The 21909-nt window shown below is 45.2% G+C and overlaps 3 gene segments (V, D, J or C); all 3 read left to right on the top strand.

Moving 5' to 3' along the window:
- Positions 1 to 3916: 3916 nt before the first annotated feature.
- Positions 3917 to 6982, top strand: LOC115642339. The segment is given in 2 exon segments: positions 3917 to 3964; positions 6418 to 6982. Coding segments are annotated over 2 exon segments (551 nt in total).
- A 967-nt stretch (positions 6983 to 7949) lies between these two features.
- Positions 7950 to 9765, top strand: LOC115642282. The segment is given in 4 exon segments: positions 7950 to 8014; positions 8098 to 8398; positions 9423 to 9445; positions 9761 to 9765. Coding segments are annotated over 4 exon segments (360 nt in total).
- A 9614-nt stretch (positions 9766 to 19379) lies between these two features.
- On the top strand, positions 19380 to 20279 carry LOC115642281. The segment is given in 2 exon segments: positions 19380 to 19575; positions 19939 to 20279. Coding segments are annotated over 2 exon segments (387 nt in total).
- Positions 20280 to 21909: the final 1630 nt, after the last annotated feature.

The raw sequence follows: 21909 nt of genomic DNA, 5'->3' as shown, positions 1-21909 counted from the left end.
AGCGTAAGTCCCATTGCAAATTACAAGCAAGGCACGGTTTTTTAGCAGAGAGGATGATTCACCCTTGGAACAAATTTCCAAGGGAAGTGATGGATCCTCTATCTCCTGGGGTCTTCCAATCCAGACTGGAAGATTTTCTGGAGAATATGGGTTAGATACACACAGATTACTCAAGAAAGGGGTAAAAGTATGACATTTTATGGTCTCTGAAATGTAGGGGATCAGATTAAAATCCTATATGATCTATTAGTCCCTCTTGGCTGTAAAATACATTTTAGAAAGCGGTTTAGGAAACCAAAAATGATTTAGCTAAAGTACTTATCTTCCCCCAATACCAGGACCATCACAGTATTTTATCTCCCCAAAATTCCTGTGAGATAGGGAAGTCCCATTTTACAGGTGGGGAAACAAAGAAGAGAAGGACTAAAGTACTCTCCCAGGATCACGAAGGGAGTCTATGGCTAGTCTAGAAACTGAATCTGAGTTCTCCCAAGTCCCTCCCTGGCCTGTACCTTAGCCAGAAAGACCATCCTTTGTTAGTTCCAAGAGAATAAGATTTCACTCTTTTCTGGAAATAGTTGTGAGATTAAACAAGAATTGCTGGTTTGTTGCCTGAGTTGGAAAGTTTGCTTAACTCCACTAACCATCAGAGGGTAATGCTATAGATTAATAGGTACCTAAATGTAGGTTAATAGATTTAAAGGCCAGAAGACCACCAGATCATGACTCCCTGTAATACACAGATCACAGAATCTCACCGTGTTTCTCCTGTATTGAGCCCAATAATTTGAGCTTGACTAAAGCGTATCTTCCTCAAGTATCACCGCTGTGGCATCTCACCAATTGGACGTGGAGACCAATGATAATAATTATTATTGGTGTGTCTCAGAGATTGCATTATTATAGCGCCTAGCAGCCAAATTTGAAAATGTGGTTAGATGCCTAAATACAATTTATTTTAACGGTACATACAGCCCTTTAAAATCTGTCCCTTAGTCCCTCTGTGCCTCAATTCCTCACCTGTAAAATGGGGATAGAAGTCCTTCCTCAGACTACTTACACAGTAAATTCTGCAGGACAGAAAATCTTTTGGGTTTTTTTCTGCATGTCTGTGCAGCGCTCTGCACAAGGAGGTCTTTATGTGGTACTGCTATAAAGAGAAAAGTAATAATGCTATAATGATGATAAATGTAAAGACCGAACACCCGCACCCCTTCAGCGAGCAAGCCGTTCTCCATCTGTTGAGGATGAAAGTTTAAAGAGACCTTTTGATGAGCAACATCTTGTGATATGTTCGAAAAACCACCCTCCTTAATCCCCTATTTTCTTTACTGCCACAGCAACCAAACTGCCATGCAATCTTTGCAGATAAGGCAGAAGTGGTGAGGGGGTGAACGCACTCGGAGGCTAGTTCTATCGTAACAGGAGGTGTTATCTCTCTGCCGCCAGCGACAGCAGCAAGCTTCGATCTACAAACAGAACAAAATACCGCGCAGAGTGCAATGAATGGGCGCAGCTGTCTCTTCTTGTCCCTGTTTGGTGGGTAACGCCGGTTATTGTCTATTTAAATGTATTATTGTTATAGTAACACCCACTGCCTCCAACTGAAATCAGGGCCCCATTATGTTGTGTTGAGCTCTGTATAGATACGTAGTGAGAGTTAATCGAACCCCAGAGAGAATACAACGGAGAGCTACAAAAATGCCTAAGGGGTTTAGAGGCCAAATCTCCGCTACTCTTAAAGGTAACCGAGTGTCCAAATCTTTTAGGTGCCTGATGTTCTCAGCGCAGATGAGTTGCTGAGAGTCACCCAGAGAGTTGGTAGCAGGGCTTGAAGTTAAATCCAGTGTCCTGAGCCCCACTTCAGTGCCCTCCATACCAGACACCTTCCTCTATCGTCACCACTGCAAGCTAACCAACTGAGTCCGCTTCATGTTCCTCTTGTGCTGTGCATCACCAGCCCACGCTTGTTGTTTAGTGTTTTATTTAACTCTCTCTCATTCTCTCCCCGAGGTGTTGTCTGCCTGTCTGAAGTAACCCAGTTCCCCGACCAGAGCGGTGCTGAGTTGGCTGCTGCAAAGATTCAATGCACCCATGACCTTCCCTTTCTTACCCGAGACCAGCACAGCTGCCACAACACTGCAAACAAAACAGAAACACAGATTATGACAAGACACTGACCAAACGCAAAGGAATCTTTTCAAGACAAAACATGCAGGTTATGAATGAGATTTGTTAACCCATATATGGAAAGTTATCTGCATTAATAATGATAAAATCAAGTGGTTAATTAAAATAATTCCTTGTCAAGTTCAGGTCACGTGTGTTCAAGAAAGTTTAATTCAAAGTGGAAGGGATGCAGAGGACAGCTACTCAGATGTTCAGGGAAATGGACAGCTGATTCTAGGAGAGGCGATTGATTATTTAGCCTAGCAAAACAAAGGCTGGCAGGGGTTGGGCCGGGGTGATGTCACTAGCCTCTGTTTGCCAGAAGCTGAGACTGAGCGACAAGGGATGAATCACTTGGTGATGACTTTCTCTGTTCATTTCCTCTGAGGCACATGGCATCGGCCACTATCGGAAGACAGGATACTGAGCTAGGAAGACGTTTGGTCCGACCCAGTCTGGCCGTTCATATGTTCTTATGAGGATCTGAGTAGTCTTTATAAACGCATCAGTAAGATAAACACGAGGGAGGGAGAAGAAATATTTAGGACACTGGACAATGTTTGAAGAAGGGAAACTGCTTATAAACTGGCCTTGAATAAATTTAGGCTGGAAATTAGAAGATGTCTAATCATTAGAGGAGTGACTGTGAGGTTACAGAACAGGTGATAGGAGGAGTGGGCGTGAACAACCTAACTAGTTTTAAGATGGAGCTTGACAAATTTATGAATCAGTTTATAAAAAGAGGTCACCTGAAAACCTCTATGACACAGGATGGAGGTCCCTTCCAGTCCTATTCCTAGGTTCCTATGAATATTAATTGTTTACATCAATAACTTGAATCAAAAGAAGTTGTCTTCATTAAAAAGCCTCACTCCCCCTAAAAAAAAACTGTGTAAAAAGCAGTATTTAAAAATAAGTGACTATAACTTAGAAGAGTGTGAATTCTATTAAAGTATTATTTCTTTTAAAATTGTATATTTTGATTAAAAGATGTCTTCATTTAGCAGTACTGAAAAATGGATTTCACAAGAATTGTCAAGAAGAACTTTGTGTGTCTGTTTTTGGGAAATTCATTTTTGAGTTTATATTTATAATAATTCAGAATTTATTAGAATACAGGAAATGAAAGTACAGTAAAGGACATGGGAATACAATACAATACAATACATTACAATACAAGAAATGATACTAGACTAGAGTAGACTACAATATCCTTTAATGACTGTATTTGTATCTTTAAATCATTGGATGGAATATGGACTGGAAAAGAGATTTGGATTCCATGGTGGCTAGTACCTGATAACACATGCTCTCTATCTATCTATCTATCTATCTATCTATCTATCTATCTATCTATCTATCTATCTATTTATCTATCTATCTATCTTAACTCTTAGGACAATGAATAGCCTCTCTTCCCTTCTTGAGAAGATATATGGGGCATTTCCTTTTTGTTGTCCCTGGGTATAGTGCAACGCAGTACAATTTTCATAAGCTTTATTCTTGTCCACATTCATGGTGCAATATATTTCTATAACGGGGCTGATCCAATAACGCTTAAAGTGGATGGGAAGAGCCTGTTGACTTTAAAGGACTTGGATCAGGCCCGGATGAGTCACTTAAGCTGAACAAGGCATGCACCTAAAAAAAGAAAAGCACCTATTTCCGGTGAGACGAGAGAGCAGCTCATGGAGCTCGTACCAGAGGGACCTGTCTCACAGCAGCAGCAAACACTCTTGAGGTCTCAGCATGCCTGCGCTTCGCTTGGTGCTTATCCTAACCCTGAACTGGTCCGGTGAGCTAATTAAAGCAACAGTGTTTAATTCTAGCTTCGATTTCTGTTCTTGGCTGATCTTTGCTTAAAAGACTGAGATGAAATAGGCGTGTCCTAGGGGTTTTGTAATAACTCCGATGTTACTTTGATGTGTTTAAAGGGCTCATCCAAGGTCAGACAGTCATCCAACCCTTGGGAGAAAGAAAGGTGAAGGAAGGGGAATTTGTTACCCTGATCTGTAGCTATAATTCTGGCTTCCCAGCGCTGCTCTGGTACAGGCAGGAATCCGGAGGATCGCCACAGTTCATCCCACATGAGGGCTCCAGGCATAAAGATTTGGAAGAGAGGTTCGGGAACCGTTTCAAAGCCAAAATTAATAAAACCAGCAGGGTTTTCCCTTTGGATATATCATCGGTTCAGCTGTCTGACTCCGCCACCTATTACTGTGCGATAGAGACACAGTGAGAAAAAGGATAGACCTTCCTTTACAAAATCCTTCCGCCCAACAAAGCACAAAGACACAGCACTCACAAGGGGTGGCAAACTGGGGCTTGTCTACTCTTGAAAATTAGTGTGGATTATGGTAGTGTAGGAATTTAAAGTGTAATAGAAATTCCTTGAAATATCCAACTGTGGACCATTTTATTCCAGAATAAGAATGCCTTGTTCCTTTTTATCTCAACCCACTTTCAAAGCGGGTTAGAGCAAAGGTATTTTTGCCCTGAAACACACTCTTTGAGCCTGTAAAACACTGGGCACTTTAAGGCCCTACTTAGAAATAAATGTAAAGGCTACAGAGTGTTTTAGAGCAAGAGGGAAACATTAGTCACTGAGAATGTAAAATGAAAAGCAAAGAACAAAGCCAAGAATGAATCAAAATAGGGAAGAAATATAGAAAACATAGACATAGATAGAGAAAAGCAAAAAGCGCCTCAAAACTAGAAAATTGAATGCAAAAACCTCAAACACACAAACAAGCAAAAAATCCAAAAACATACGCAGCAACAACATACAGCACAAACAGGACCGCAACCACAGAATACAAAAAGATAAACACAAACAGAAGAAATACACACATATGCACAAAAGTTTAAACGTCAGCATAAACAAGGAAATAGAAGGAAGCCCCTCCTGTCTTCACAAAAACACACAAAATAAAAGAAACAAACAAACAAAGAAAGAAACAAACAAAGAAACACACAAAGAAACAAACCAAGAAAGAAAGAAAGCAAGACTCTTTCCTTTTTAAAAATGTACCATAGTATAGATATATTAAAAAAATCCAGCCGTTTAAAACAGCAACAACAACAACAACAGCATAAACTTCAGGCTGAACTTCAGTGCAATGTAGGTACCCAATTCCTTTAGATTTCTTTGCAAATTGCAGCAGAAATGCTTTGCTAGGTGCCTTTTGCAGAGCCTTTTTCTCATCACTCCTAAGAAGGTTAAAACTCCATCTGGTGTTTGGGAGGATACTCATTAAGAGGGGAAAGAGCTGTTTGATGTCTGGCTGCTCCATGTCTGATTGGAGGGGTTTGAACTGAGCCGCGGTGCGTTACCCCGAGTGCTAAAGACGCCAAAGGCTGGAGGGCTCCACCTTGTTGCTTTTGAAGCCAGGCTTACCCAGAAATCAAAGTGCTTCCAATCTCCTTCCTCTGCCAGCATCTGCAGAGAAAGGGGCACGTTGCAGAAACTTCTGTATTATAAAGAGGATGACTGAGAAACTCTTGTGTGTTCGTTTTCTTGCAGAGATGACAAGAGGCTGCTGCCTTCTGCTGCTTCTCAGCAACTTATGCAGAAGTAAATAAAACACAATAGCACAGATCCCTAATTCTGTATTTGCTTTCTGTGCTTGGGTTTGTTCTGTTTTTTTTCTTTTGGTTTTCAGATTTTTGTGTATGAATTTACTGTGTCTGAGATTCTTATGTTTTCTGTGTTTATGCAGCTTTCCTGGTGTTTTCTGTGTTTGACTTTTTCAGTTTGTTTCTTTTTCACTTATTATTTTATTTTTCAGGTTTTCATATTAGTGCTTTTGTGTTCCTATGTTACTATATTTGTGTGTATTTTCAGTGTTAATTTTGGATTTAGGGTGTTCCTGTCTTTGTGTTTTTCTTTTCCTCTTTGTGTGTGTGTGTGTGTGTTTTTAATGTTGACTTTCAGATTTTTGTGTTTGAGTTTTTTCTTTCTTTATGTGTTTAGACTGATTTTCAGGTTTCTATGTTTGAGGGCGTTTTGTATGTTTAGGTTGGTTTCCAGGGTTTTCTTTTTGTTCTTTTCTTTTCTTCATCTTTACCTGGTTGTGAAGCTGTTAAATTCTCTCCAGATTTACAATTACGCAGAATAATTATTGCCTTGCCACATCCTGCCATTTCATTGATCAGCCATCTCTGCTGACGTTTATCCTTCTCCCTTATTGCCTCTTTGAGGGCAGTTAATCTCTTTTGCCTTCTTAACACGTTTTATTGTTTCTCCAGCAGCCGGGAGTGAGGTGGTGCTGGAACAAGGTGCCCAGGCCTGGGCAGTCCGGGAGGGCGAAGAAGTGACCTTCCAGTGCCGTGTGACGGGAGGGGAGATGAGCAACTACTGGATGTCCTGGTACAGAAAGGAGCAGCAGGGCCCCCTGACTGGATTTACCGAGAAGGGGACCACTATGGAGAAGGCTTCCAGGGCCGCTTGGTAGGGAAAGTTGATAGCTCCAACGACAGGTTCACCCTCAGGATCCTGCGCGCAGAGCTGCGAGACAGAGCGGTGTATTACTGCGCTTCCAGTCCCCACGGTGCCGCAGCTGTGCTGCCGAGCAGAGCAAAAACTGACAGGGCGGCGGGAGGGGGCGGGCATCGCTTGCAAACCACGGACCACGGCCAGCTCTGGGGCACACGTGGCTGGGGGCTCTCTCTCTCTGTGTGTGCGTGTGAAACTGTCAGGGAAGCCATCGGCCAGAACGGGAAGAAGTGCATTTATCGGACAGCATTAGCATAGAATTTAGTTCTGTTTATACCAAGTCTAGGTTGGGATCTTTCAACAGAGAATAATTAATTAAAAGCAGTTTTAGAGATCCACGGGTTTGTAGTATAGTATAGTATAGTATAGAATTGTATAGTATGGTTTCTGCCTTCTGGCTAGAGGGGTGAAAACATGTCTAGTATAGATAGATAAATAGATTGTGCTTGTCCTGTCCAGAGAGGGAATTTAAGCCTCATTTTGTAACTCAAAGAAGGTGCTGCTATTTACCCATAGCCCATCTTCGGAGACCAGTTAGACTGAAGTAGCTGTCCAAGGTGGAAATGCTCCATGAACAGTTAAAGTAGAAAAGTGTGAAGAGGCTAAAATGTCTGCAGTAGGAGGGAAGGATCTCTCTCTCTCTCTCTCTCTCTCTCTCTCTCTCTCTCTCTCTCTCTCTCCATATATACATATACAATCTAGCTAGCTAACTCTCTGACAAGGTGGACAAGGTAATAATTTTTATTGAACCAACTATTTTTGGTGGAAGAAACAAGGTTTCCAGCATTAGAGAAATTCTGCTCAGGACAGCCTGCCGTCTCCAGACCAGTGAAAGTCAAAAACGTGTCCCTCCCGCAAAGAGAAGTTGTTCCACTGAAAGATATTACCTCACTCACCTTGACTCTTTCATATACTGAGACCAAAACAACTACAACAAATCTCTCTCTTCTGTCTCTCTGTTTGCCTCTTTAAAAAAAATAAATACACGTGCATCTTTCGGTCTGTCTCTCTGAAAATAAATACATGCGTATCTGTCTGTCGGTCTGTCGGTCTGCTTTTATGGATTATAACCCTACGGAGAAATGGTAACCTAATTTAGTTGCCTGCAATAAACATAACGAAGTCATACACCTACACCGAGGATAAATTGTTTAAGAAAAAAACATTCCTTCGCATTGTCTCCGGGTTGCTTCTTGGGCAGAATTTCTCCCTCTGTCTATTCTCAGCCCTCCCACGAGGGGGAGTGGGTCCTTGACTTTAAATAAACTGGACAACGCAGCAAAAGCCCCGTTGTGTGTGTGACAGCGGAAGAGACCGAGATGTGGATCGCCGTCTGCCTCTTTCTCGTCTGTAAGTGGTTCCATTTTACTGGCAATAAGACTGTGGTTTTCTAACTCATGGGTCTTACTCTGCCTCCATTGCTCTCCTGCTAGGTCCGGTGGCTGGGAACTCTGTGACCCAGATTCAAGCGTCTGAGTCAGCCAGGGAAGGGCGGCCCGTGAAACTGAATTGTCAGTACAGCACCACGTACACGTACTACGCCCTGGGATGGTACCAGCAGCTGCCTGGGCAGCAGCCTCTGTTCCTAGAGTACAGAAATGAGAGGGGAAATGAGTACAAGCCCCGTTCTGTGGCACCTCGGTTTTCCTCCGAGCTCAGCACCGATGTCAAATCGTTCACACTGTCCATAGAAGGGGTGCAGTGGGCTGACTCGGCGGTGTACTTCTGTGCTCTCTGGGATCCACCGTGATACACAGCGCACAGGGATCCCGACATAAACTGCCGGGTGAGGCGGGGGTGGTCTTGGAAAGGAAGGGAGATGATTAATTTCCCCTATGTGCACCGGGGGGAGGGGAGCTACATATCAAGGGCACAAGGAAGTGTGTTCTGATTTACAAGCAGAGGGGTTGCACACTTCCTAGCATGTGCAGACTCAGCTTATCGTTCACCCAGAGGTCTCCTGCATCACTCCCTCCCCTACACAAACTCCCTGCTTTCCGCTGTTCTATCTCCCTCTTTTTTTCGGGGACTCCCCTGGCTCTTTCCCGCTGGAGTTTTCCCCATTCCTACCTCGTCCCATACCAGGGTCCCCCATATTTGCCCCATTCCAGTGGCTCTGTGTGCAAGGCCCCCTTTTTCCCATTTCCATTGACCTCCTTTCTTCTACAGGATGTTTTCTGTGTTTCCCATTCCCTCCTCCCTCCCAGACCAGGGTCCTCCTTTCTCTCCCCATGGTAGGGGCTGGGTGCCCCCTATTCCCACTATACCTCCCCAATGTAGGATACACTAGAAGACATAAATACATGGAAAGATACCTGTTCCTGTATTTTCCACTCCATGCATCCGACGAAGTGGATTCTAGCCCAGGAAAGTTTACGCCCATATAAATTTGTTAGTATCTCTGGTGACACAAGGACTCCTCCCTGTTTTTGCTGATACAGACTAACATGGTGTGACGAACTGGGACTGTTCTTAATGTGGTCTTTGAATGCTGAGGGGGGAGTGTTGGCCTGGGAGGACGGTCTGCACTGGGGGATGGGAGACTGGCCTTGAGAGAGGATATGTGAGCATGTAACATGAGAACCCAGGAAGGGGTTAAAGGCCAGGTGACACCTTTGCCCAGGAAACTGAACAAAGGCGATGGGAGGAGACGCTGGAGGGAGAGAGAGTTTCAGGAGCTGGCTGATGTAATGGAGGGGAGCCCAGACGGGGCTCTGACCCACACCCATGGGGCTGTGGTGCCCCTGGGACCACAAGATGGATCTAACTGGGGAGGATCCTGTTTGTGCCTGCAAAACCTGTCTTGGACTGTGTTCCTGTTGTCTAAATAAACCTTCTGCTTTACTGGCTGTCTGACAGTCATGGAGAATCTCAGGAAGCCGGGGGTGCAGGGCCTTCTCTCCCCCCACACTCCGTGACACATGGCTACGACTCTGAAAAAGGAAAAAAAACAGTGTGTGAAGTCTTGTGTCATTACCGACAAGGGGCAGAGTTGAGATTACATGGGCAACCTAAGTTCTGGCACCTCCCCTCATTCGAGGGCTTGATTTAGCCACTTTAACGTTCTTTTAAAGTAGTTTTTACTCTGTCTTCTAGCCTAGTACCTACCCCTAGAGGGCAGCAAGGGTTCGCTTTGGTGCCCCCCAATCAGCGTGCGACCTACATTGGCTGCTGGATTATCAGACACTGCCCCCTTCATTGGCCCCTGGTGGTGAAACAGGATATTCAGCACTGGGCGGGAAATACATTATTAGGGAAAGATGCTTTAGGGACCTCCCCCCCTTTCTCTGCTAGGAGATCTCAAGGTTGACAGCACTGGGTGACTGGCCATTAGCTCACGAGAGCACTTTGTAATGGCAAAGGCAGGAACAGTGGCCTTGTCATTCTGTATTACAAAGCATTGAAACCGGCCCAGTCAATGATAACCCAGAACGTCCAGGGTTTCTAGACAAGTCCTCATCCCTCAGCGACATGTCTCTGGGTGCACAGTGTGCGGATACCATCCATACTCAACATGAGCAGAAGAAGAAAGACACAACATTTCGGGACATGGTTCTCTTGCAAAGGGGGTGTTGGAATACCCTACCTTCCTGTCAGTTGGAATTGACACTCACCTACCAGGCTACAGGAGATGTAGGCTGCTTAGCTGCTTTTCCTTTTCCAAACCAAACATCACATGAGCCTGACCCTGGAGTTCCCAGAGAGATACACTACAACCCTTGGTATGTCTGCAATTACAGTACAACTCCATCCTCCACATTCTCATTATCCCTCCAAGTAGCCAGGAACTACGACCACCCAGCTGATGACTCAGGCCTGGGAATTATTTGCCTCCTATGGAAAAAGAGTGAACACTCCCCCCTGTTGGTAAAAGCAGTACTATGTTGTGAGGGTGACTATTAAAGGGATGATGTCACTTTTTTTCTGAGGTGTTGGTCACTCAGGCCTGGGCCTTAGTTATCTCAGGTGGGAAAGGAGGGAGCAAAATAAATTAATTTACACATTCTTTAAATTATGCCATGTACGGGGGAGGGATCTAATTTCTGAGAGTGCACCTACAATATGAATAAAGGTACTAGTCTTCATCTGTCTCCTGCAGGTGAGCGTATGGAAATCACCCCCATAGTTCCTCCAATAGAGGACCTGTCTAAAGTCTGAACACCCTGACGTCAGTCAGAACTGACAATCACCTGTTAATTTACAGGATATGAACAGAGAGGCAGCTGCATTTCCTGGGTCACACCTGCCTTATCCCTCAGCCTGCAGGAGAGCGAAGCTGCAACCGCTGTGTCACTGCAGTTAAGGGGCGAATCCGCCTTTCCCGCCCCTAGGCACTTAAGGGACAGTGAGAGTCGCAGAAATGTTAAGATATGTGGTTGCTAAAGAGCGAGCTGGTCTCTGTGAGCGAGATCAAGTGCCAGTGCAGGACTGCATGTGTGTGTTAAATTAATGACCGTGGGAGAGTGAGCGAGCTGCACTGTAGCTGTGTGAAAGCCTCGCTGCCCCTTCTTTCTTTCTTTCATTCACAGTCTAATCTATGCAATGTTCCATGCACATAACTATCTCATGTATTTGTATGTTTCTAATTCCCCATTAGATATTAATCCATCCATAGTTCCTATACAGTATTCTCTCTCTATTCAACCATCTTTTCCTCCTCCGTAATTATCTCTTTATACATCGGTACTTCCCCTCTACTGTTTTCAATCCACATCTATGCTTCTCTCTATAGTGTTATCTAGCAACTTGTCTTTCTGTCTATGTTTGTTGCTTAGACCTCCCTTATCACTCTAGTGAGAGTCCATAGGTATTAGTAATTGTCATTGTGCTCACTGTGTTTTCTCCATGAGGTGTCAAATCCCCGATACAGTCAATGGAGTCTAGGGGGTTGTTAGAAATGAAGGGAAGTCCATCATGCTCTCCTGTAAAGGTATCAGCTACACCTTCAGCAGCTACACAATGTTCTGGTACTGGCAGAGTCTTCGGAAGAGCCCAGAGTTTTGTCTCAATTATTTACACCAACAGTTCTGCCCAACGCTATGTGGATTTGGTGAAAGGGCGGTTCACCACATTCACAGACAATGTCAAGAGTGAGCTGTATCTGGGAATGAGAAGCATGAAACAAGAGGACACCACCTGGTATCACTGCACTGCTAGAGGCACTCGCCGGGAAAGCTGGTGTGATATCAAACACAAACCTGCCATCCCCGCGATCCAGACCATGTGGGGTAAGGTCAGCTCCATCAGCGGGTGGAAAGACCTCGTGCACTCAATGCGGGCAGGAAGTAAGCTCTGGCACAGGGATCAGCAACCTTTGGCACGCTGCTCGCCAGGGTAAGCTCCCTGGAGGCCGGGCTGGTTTTTTACCTGCCAATTCTGCCAGTCATGGCTCTCACTGGCAGTGGTTCACTGCTCCAGGCCAATGGGGGCTGTGGGATGTGCTGGCCACTGCTTCCCGCCTCACTCATTGGCCTGAAGTGGTGAACCACGGCCAGTGGGAGCTGCAATTGGTTGAACCTGCCAATGCGGCCAATAAACAAACCGATCCGGCCCGCCAGGTTGCTTACCCTGGTGAGCCATGTACCAAGGGTTGCCGATCCCTGCTCCCAGCAAGTGAAGTGTAAAAATATAATTAGGAAGGCCAAAAAAGAATCTGAAGAACAGCTAGCCAAAGACTCAGAAAGTAATAGCTAAAAAAGTTGTAAGTACATCAGAAGGAGGAAGCCTGCTGAATAACCAGTGGGGCCACTGTATGATCCAGATGATAAAGGAGCGCTCGAGGATAATAAGGCCATTGTGGACAAACTATTCTGTGCATCGGTCTTCAGGGTTGAGAATTTGAGGGTGTCAAGGCTGATTCCTCACTCTGGGAGTTCGAGTATAGAAGGTGGGGGCCTGCAAAGGCCTCTAAAATTAAAACTTGCCCCACTCCAGGCTGGTAATGCTGCCACCACTCAAGTGAAAACTGCCTTTTGCAAACCCAGACAAAACTCACTTGGGAAGTTTTTTCTGAGGCCTCTCAGCTTTTCCACCCTACCCTCGAGAAAGCTGAGAAAGGGGAAAAAAAGAAAGAAAAGGAACCTCAGCTGTTGTAGCAGGTAATTCACATACAGTATGCACAACCTATTTACCTCCTAAGAAACAGAAATTCAATCATGTTTTTAAAAAGGTGAAAATTTATTGAACAAAGAAAGAAAACACATTTGGAAAATTAGATGATTGCTAGATATTAAAAGAGCAACCGCAAGAATAAAGCACCAAGAATAGCTTTCTTGGGGTCCAGCTTAAAGGTTGCAAAGCAAACACGAGCACCCGGAGTTAGCACAGAGGAATCCACAAGTCCGAAAATAAAAAAAAAACAAAACCTGATCTCGTCTGTCTAAACATTCCTGTTCTGGTTACATATTTGTAGTTTCAAATGAGAAAGTTTAGGTATGACGCTGAGGATTTCCATACCTGGTCCATGCTTACAGCACACTTGCTGCCCTGTCTCTCTGCAGCCAAGAGAACAAAGACCCACACCCCAGACAGCTTTCTCCCCCAATTTGAGAGGGTACAGCTTCCTTATTGGTTCCCCTGGTTAGGTGACAACTCATTTTAAGTTTACCTCTTAATCTTTTACAGGTAAGGCAGTAAGTACATCTGCTAAGGGGGATTCTATAGCTAACTGAATGGTTGGGGAGTTAAACAAGGGTGCTACCCCCACCCCTTCATTTACCACAGAGGGAGATTCCCAAACCTGAGCCATTCTTTTTAGGTGACAAATCTGAGGAACTGTCCCAGACTGAGGTGTCATTAGAGGAGGTTTGGAGCAAATTGATAGAGTAAACAACAATAAGTCACCAGGACCAGATGGCATTCACCCAAGACTTCTGAAGGAACTCAAATGTGAAATTGCAGGGCTACTAACTATGATTTGTAACCTGCCATTTAAATCAACTTCTGTAACAAGTGCTAGCAAGAATAGTAGGGCTCAAATGTTTCTGGATGTGATAGCTGATGGATTCCTTCACCAAGAAGTTGAAGAACCGACAAAAGCGGATGCCATTTTAGATTTGGTGTTGGTGAGCAGTGAGGACCTCGTAGAAGAAATGGTTGTAGGGGACAACCTTGGTTCGAGTGATCATGAGCTAATTCAGTTCAAACTAGATGGAAGGATAAACAAAAATAGATCTGGGACTAGGGTTTTTGATTTCAAAAGGGCTAACTTTAAAGAATTAAGGAAATTAGTTAGGGAAGTGGATTGGACTGAAGAACTTGTGGATCTAAATGCAGAAGAGGCCTGGAATTACTTTAAGTCACAGCTGCAGAAACTATTGGAAGACTGCATCCCAAGAAAGGGGGAAAAAAACATAGGCAAGAGTTGTTGACCAAGCTGGATGAGCAAGCATCTCAGGGAGGTGATTAAGAAGAAGCAGAAAGCCTACAAGGAGTGGAAGAAGGGTGTGATTAGCAAGGAAAGCTATCTTAGTGAGGTCAGAACATGTAGGAATAAAGTGAGAAAGGCTAAAAGCCAAGTAGAGTTGAACCTTGCAAAGGGAATTAAAACAAATAGTAAAAGGTTCTATAGCCATATAAATAAGAAGAAAACAAAGAAAGAAGAAGTGGGACCGCTACACACTGAGGATGGAAAGGAGGTTAAGGATAACTTAGGAATGGCCCAATATCTAAATAAGTACTTTGCCTCAGTCTTTAATAAGGCTAATGGGGAGCTTAGGGGTAATGAAAGGATGACAAATGGGAATGAGGATATGGAGGTGGATATTACCACATCTTAGGTAGAAGCCATACTTGAACAGCTTAATGGGACAAAATCGGAGGGCAAGGACAATCTTCATCCGAGAATATTAAAGGAACTGGTGCATGAAATTGCAAGCCTGTTAGCTAAAATTTTTAATGAATTGGTAAACTCGGGGGTTGTACCATACGACTGGAGAATTGCTAACTTAGTTCCTATCTTTAAGAAAGGGAGAAAGAGTGATTCGAGTAACTATAGGCCTGTTAGTTGGACATCTGTAGTATGTAAGGTCTTGGAAAAGATTTTGAAGGAGAAAGTAGTTAAGGACATTGAGGTCAATGGTAATTGGGACAAAGTACAACATGGCTTTACTAAAGGTAGATCGTGCCAAACCAACCTGATCTCCTTCTTTGAGAAGGTGACAGACTATTTAGACAAAGGAAATGCAGTAGACCTAATTTACCTAGATTTCAGTAAGGCATTTGATACAGTTCCACATGCGGAATTATTAGTCAAATTGGAAAAGATGGGGATTAATATGAAAATTGAAAGGTGGATAAGGAACTGGTTAAAGGGGAGACTACAACGGGTCGTACTGAAGGGTGAACTGTCAGGCTGGAAGGAGGTTACTAGTGGAGTTCCTCAAGGATCGGTTCTGGGACCAATCTTATTTAACCTTTTTATTACTGACCTTGGCACCAAAAGCGGGAATGTGCTAATAAAGTCTGAGGATGACACGAAGCTGGGGGGTATTGCTAACATGGAGAAGGACCGGGATATTATACAGGAAGATCTGGATGACCTTGTAAACTGGAGAAATAGCAATAGGATGAAATTTAATAGTGAAAAGTGCAAGGTCATGCACTTAGGGATTAATTATAAGAATTTTAGATATACATTGGGGACACATCAGTTGGAAGCAACAGAGGAGAAGAAGGACCTTGGGTTATTGGTAGATCACAGGATGACTATGAGCCGCCAATGTGATATGGCCTTTAAAAAAGGTAATGTGGTTTTAGGATGCATCAGGCGAGGTATTTCCAGCAAAGATAAGGAGGTGTTAGTACCATTATATAAGGCGCTGGTGAGACCCCACCTGGAATACTGTGTGCAGTTCTGATCTCCCATGTTTAAGAATGATGAATTCAAACTGGAACAGGTTCAGAGACGGGCTACTAGGATGATCCGAGGAATGGAAAACCTGCCTTATGAAAGGAGACTCAAAGAGCTTGGCTTGTTTAGCCTAGCCAAAAGAAGGCTGAAGAGGGATATGCTTGCTCTTTATAAATATATCAGAGGGATTAATATTAGAGAGGGAGAGGAATTATTTAAGCTTAGTACCACTGTAGATACAAGAATGAATGGGTATAAACTGGACACTAGGAAGTTTAGACTTGAAATTAGACGAAGGTTTCTAACCATTAGAGGAGTGAAGTTCTGGAACAGCCTTCCAAGGGGAGTAGTGGGGGCAAAAGACATATATGGCTTTAAGATTAAGCTTGATAAGTTTATGGAAGGGATGGTATGATGGGAGAGCATAATTTTGGCAATTGATCTTTGATTATCGCCAGATAAGTATGCCCGGTGGTTGGTGATGGGATGTTGGATGGGATGGGATCTGAGTTACTGCAGAGAATTCTTTTCTGAGTGCTGGCTGGTGAGTCTTGCCCACATGCTCAGGGTTTAGCTGATCGCCATATCTGGGGTCGGGAAGGAATTTTCCTCCTGGGCAGATTGGCAGAGGCCCTGGAGGTTTTTCGCCTTCCCCTGCAGCGTGGGGCAGGGGTCACTTGCGGGTGGATTCTCTGCAGCTTGAGGTCTTCAAACCACAATTTGATGACTTCAATAACTCAGGCATAGGTTAGGGGTTTGTTATAGAAGTGGATGAGTGGGGTTATGTGGCCTGCTTTGTGCAGGGAGTCGGACTAGATGATCACATTGGTCCTTTTTCTGACCCTAGAATCTATGGATCTATGAATCTATAAACAAATCACTGGAGGAGAGCTAATGTGATGCTAATTTTTAAATAGAGCTCCAGGGACAATCTTGGCAATTACAGACCAATAAGCCTAACTTCAGTGCCAGGCAAACTGGTTGAAACTATAGAAAATAACAGAATTTTCAGACAAAGAGATGAACATGATTTGTTGGGGAAGAGTCAGCATGGTTTTTAGTTAAGGGTTAGGGTTAGGGTTAGGGTTAGGGTTAGGGTTAATCATGCTTCACCAATCTACTAGAATTCTTTTAGGGGTTCAACAAGCATGTGGACAAAGGGGATCCAGTGGATATAGTATACTTAGATTTTCAGAAAGCCTGTGACAAGGCCCCTCACCAAAGGTTCATAAGCAAAGTGAGCTGTCATGGGAGAAGAGGGAAAGTCCTCTCACAGATCAGTAATGGGTTAAAAGATATGAAACAAAGACTATGAATAAATGGTCTGATTTCTCAATATTTGCAGATGACACAAAACTACTTGATATAATTAAGTCCCAGGCAGACTGTGAAGAGCTACAAAGGAATCTCCCAAAGCTGGATGACTAATGGCAGATGAAATTCAATGTTGATAAATCCAAAGCAATGCACATTGGGAAACATAATCCCAACCATACATATAAAAGGATGAGGTCTAAATTAGCTGTTACTACTGAAGAAAGAGATCTTCGAGTCACTATGGATAGTTCTTTGAAAATATTTGCTTAATGTGCTGCAGCAGTCAAAAAAGCCAACAGAGTGTTGGGAATCATTAAGAAAAGTTTAGATAATAGGACAGAAAATATAATATTGCCACTATAAAAATGTATGGTACTCTCACATCTTCAATACTCTGTGCAGATGTGGTAGTCCCATCTCAAGAAAAGAAATATTGGAATTGGAAATAATTCAGAAAATGTCAGCAAAATGATTAGGGATATGGAACGGTTTCTGTATGAGGAGAGATTAATAAGACTGGGGCTTTGCAGCTTGGAAAAGAAAAGGCTAAGGGGAGATATGATTGAGGGCTATAAAATCATGAGTGGTGTAGAATAAGTAGATATGGAAGTGTTGTTTACTACTTCTCATAATGCAAGAACAAGGGGTCACCAAATGAAATTAATAGGCAGCAGGTTTAAAATAAGTAAAAGAAAGTATTTCTTCACTCAACAAACAGTCAACCTGTGGAACTCCTTGCCAGAGGATGTTGTGAAGGCCAAAACTATAGCAGGGTTAAAAAAAGAACTAGATAAATTCATGGAGGATAGGTCCATAAATGGCTATTAGTAGGATGGGCAGGGATGCTGTCCCTAACCTCTGTTTGCCAGAAGCTGGGAATGAGCAACAGGGGATGAATCACTTGATGATTCCCTGCTCTGTTCATTCTCTCTGGGGCACCTGGCATTGGCCACTGTCAGGAGACAGGATACGGGACTGGATGGACCTTTGGTCTGACCCAGTATGGCCATTCTTATGTTCTTATGAGTCTCTTCAGAGGTCACAGGAAATCCCAGGGGAGATATGACTCCTAGGGGGCACAGGAAATCCCAACTCCACTGGTTGCCAGTCTTCTCCCAACTGCCCCTTTCCCCCAGTGTGTGACCAACACCCGTACTCCCAAGGCTGGCCCCACCCATCCTCCTTCCAGTGCTATGAAAGGGGGGCTGCAGGGACAAAAAGAGGATGCTCTCCTTGTGCACTGGATGGGCCTGATGGCCCCTACTCCCTGCAGGGGCTGTTGCAGGGACAGTGATGAGAAAAACTGGCCATGACACAACATGCGTGTCTCTGGCTGTGTGCGACAGTGTGAATGTGTGAGCCGGACAGAGAAAGAGAGAGAGAGAGATAGAGAGGAGTTGTGTGTATGTGTGGTTGTGTGAGGGGTGAGCAGGGGTTTGCAGCAGGAGGGTCTCAGACCTGCGCTGCAGAATTTCTTCATTTTTTAAAAGGTTTCCAGAGGTGATCACAGGAATTACAGGCCTTTAAGCCATACTTCAGTACTGGGGAATCTGATTGAAACTATAATAAAGAACAATTTTGTCAGACAGATAAATGAACATAATTTGTTGGGGAAGTGTCAACATGGTTTTAGTAAAGGGAAATCACACCTCAACAATCTACTAGGATTGTTTGAGCGAGTCAACAAGCATGTGTACAAAGGGGATCCAGAGGATACAGTGTACTTAAATTTTCTGAAAGCCTTTCACAAGCTCCCTCACCAAAGTCTCTTAAGCAAAGTAAGCTGCCATGGGATAAGAGGGAATGTTCTCTCATGGAACAGTAACTGGTCAAAAGACAGGAAACAAAGGGTAGGAATAAAAGGTCAGTTTTCAGAATGGAGAGAGGTAAATAGTGGTGACCCCCAAGGGTCTGTACTGGGACCAGTCCTATTCAACATATTCAGCAATGATCTGGAAAAAGGGGTAACCAGCGAGGTGGCAAAATGTGCAGATGATATACAATTACTAAAGATAATTAAATCCCAGGCAGATTGTGAAGAGCTACAAAAAGATCTCCCAAAATTGAGTGACTGGGCAAAAAAAATGGCAGATGAAATTTAATGCTGATAAATGCAAATTAATGGACATTGGAAAATATAATCCCACCTATACATATAAAATGATGGGGTCTAAATTAGCTGTTACCACTAAAGAAAACAATCTCAGAGTCATTGCCAGAAGGTGGGAATGGGCGACAGGGGTGGATCACCTGATGATTATCAGTTCTGTTCATTCCCCCTGGGCACCTGGTGTTGGCCAGTGTTGAGAGAGAGGACACTGGGCTAGATGGACCTTTGGTCTGACGGAGACTGGCCGTTGTTATATTCTCACTGGGTCTAGGCTGTGAGGTGCTAGGAGCAGAACTCCGGGTTTGCCATTCTCCCCTGTAGCGCCTGACACACTTCTCCTGAGTGTAAGAACCTCACAATAACCCACCCTGCTCCCGGGGTTCCATGAAACCATCAGACCGGAGTCTCTGCCCCTCTCCAGGGTGGCGTGTGGCGTGTGAAGGGGGCTGACTTCGTTTCCATTCCAAAACCCGCAGCAGCGGCTGGGAGGCTGCAATAGGCTGAAGCGGCCGCGCCTTGTGTTTGTGCAGTTAGGGGCTAAACCCTCCTTTTCTTTACAGTAAGAAGTTACCCTCCAGCTCAGAGCAATGCCAGTGTGGGTACAGTTTGTGTTCGTTTTAGCAGCTTGGAAAGGTGAGAAAATGTGTGAAAATACAGGGAACATTCAGAGTATGTGTGTTAGTTGCAGGGTTCTGTATATTCTTCCTTTCTTTCTTCAGTCTTATCTATATATCATTTAATTCTCAGCACTATATCATGTCATTCTATGTATCTAATCCTCCACTAGCTATTCATCCATCCATTGTCCCTGTACTGCATTATCTCTCCATCCATCCGCATTTCCCATTTACTGTATTCTCTCTCCATCTCCACTGTATTAGCCTGCAACTTGTCTCTCTGTCTGTTTCTGTGGTTTAGATGCCCTTTATCACCCTACTGACAATCCATAGGTAAGAACAATGATCATTATGATCATTAACGTGTTTTGTCCGTCAGGTGTCCAGTCCCAGGTGCAGCTGGTGGAGTCCGGGGGGGCTGTTAGAAATGAAGGGGAGTCCATCCGGCTCTCCTGCAAGGGCTCCGGCTTATCCTTCAGCAGCTACGATATGTTCTGGTATCGGCAGAGCCCCGGGAAAAGCCCGGAGTTTGTCTCACGTATTTACTACGACGGGACTGGCATAAGTTACGCGTCTTGGGTCCAAGGGCGATTCACCATCTCCAGAGACAACGCCAAGAGCGAGCTGTACCTGGAAATGAGCCGCCTGAGACGGGAGGACACAGCCCGGTATCACTGCGCTGCTAGAGACGCACAGTGCGGGGAAGCTGGTGTGAGCTGAGACAAAAACCTCCGGGCCACAGGCCCCAGTCTCAGAGGGGTAAAGTTAGCTGCTAGGGGGTGAGGGAGCACAGATCAGTGGGGGGCAGGGCTCAGACCCGGGGCACTGAGAGCAGAGATGGAAAGGAAACGGAGTGTCTGCGGGGGACATCAGGGAGATGTAACTCCCGGAGCACGCAGGAAATTCTCCAACCCTGAGGAGGTCTGAGTCTCTCCTCTGGGAGAAGCCGCCTTGCAGCTCCCAGCCTGTTTCTCTTCTGTCCCAGAAACGGTGCTGTGAGTGTAGGAACGGGGGGACACAGGGATGCCCCCTGCTCAAGCCCAGACCCCGTGGATGTTTCAGTGGGCACCAAACCTGAGCAACAGGGCCGGCTCTAGGTTTTTTGCCACCCCAAGCAAAAGTAATTTTGGCTGCCCCCCCAACCCAGCACTGGGCTCTCATCCTCCCACCAGTGCCCTCCCCGATCCACACCCCCTGCTGTCCCAGCCCTGGGCTCCCCGCCACCAGTGCTGACTCTGCCCACTCAACCCTCGCCTCCAGCTGGTCCAGCGCTGGCAGGGTCAGGGTAAGCAGTAGGGCTTCCAGGCCACGCCTCAGCCCAGGGTCCCTCCAGCCAGGGTTCCCGCCTCCAGGACCAGCCGGGACCCAGGAAGGCAGAGCCAAGGGACCACCCTGGCAGGGGGCTGAGGAGCCAGGGAAGGGTAGCCCCAGAGGGACATGGGCTACATGGCAGCACCCGACCCTCTATGGCTCCACTGCTGCTTCTGGCTGCCCTGCCACAGTCCGTGGGCAGCTCAAGCCACTTCTGCCCAGCCCTGGTTGTGGCGCTGGGTGGCGGCCCCACTGAGGCACCTGCAGGCACCTCTGTGTGCCCTGCTGGGAGCCTGCATTGCCCAGCCACAAGGTGCAGGTGCTGTTCCCCCAGGGTGTGAACTGCAACGGCCCCAGGGTGCCCCCTGCACACCATGTGCTGCTGCCAGGGCTGGCTCTAGGGTTTTGCTGCCTGAAGAAGAAAAAAAAAAGATGGCCAGAACACCGACCCTGAAAATGTGCCTCCCCAAGCATGTGTTTGGTTTGCTAGTACCTAGGGCTGGCCCTGAGCCAACCCATTGCACAAGAGGAGAGGTTGTCAGCAGTTATGCAGTTGTTACATTGTTTTTGTGTTATCACGTGGTGCATCCTCTCAGGTGAGAAGCAAGATACAGCCTCTTGCAAGGTGTTGCGTGTTTTCCCCTTATATATGCCAGGAACTGATGACATCAATGGGCCAACCCTAAGCTAAAGCTTCTCATATCGACTGGTTATTTCCTAATTGCCCACTGCATCTGCCCCTGAAATGTCAGTTGCAAATTAGACTAACCCCTGGTTGTATGTGATATAACAGTATCCCTGTTCTGTTTCTTTTACAGGCTGCAGGGCCACAGTCACTTTAACCCAGTCGAGTTCTGTCCAGGCAGAGCCAGACAGTTCCCTTCCCCTGGACTGTGTCGTCTGGGTATAACATCAATGACCACCATTTGAGCTGGATCCGACAAGGCCCTGGGAAAAGTCCTGTCTGGCTAGCAGCCTTCAGAACATGTTACATCACCTACATCGCAGATGAGTTCAAAGGACGAGTCACCCCATCCAC

The sequence above is a fragment of the Gopherus evgoodei genome, unplaced genomic scaffold, assembly GCF_007399415.2.
Source record: "Gopherus evgoodei ecotype Sinaloan lineage unplaced genomic scaffold, rGopEvg1_v1.p scaffold_39_arrow_ctg1, whole genome shotgun sequence".
Lineage (NCBI taxonomy): Eukaryota > Metazoa > Chordata > Testudines > Testudinidae > Gopherus > Gopherus evgoodei.
The sequence above is the reverse complement of the archived record's forward strand: the minus strand, read 5'-3'. Positions and strand labels throughout refer to the sequence as shown.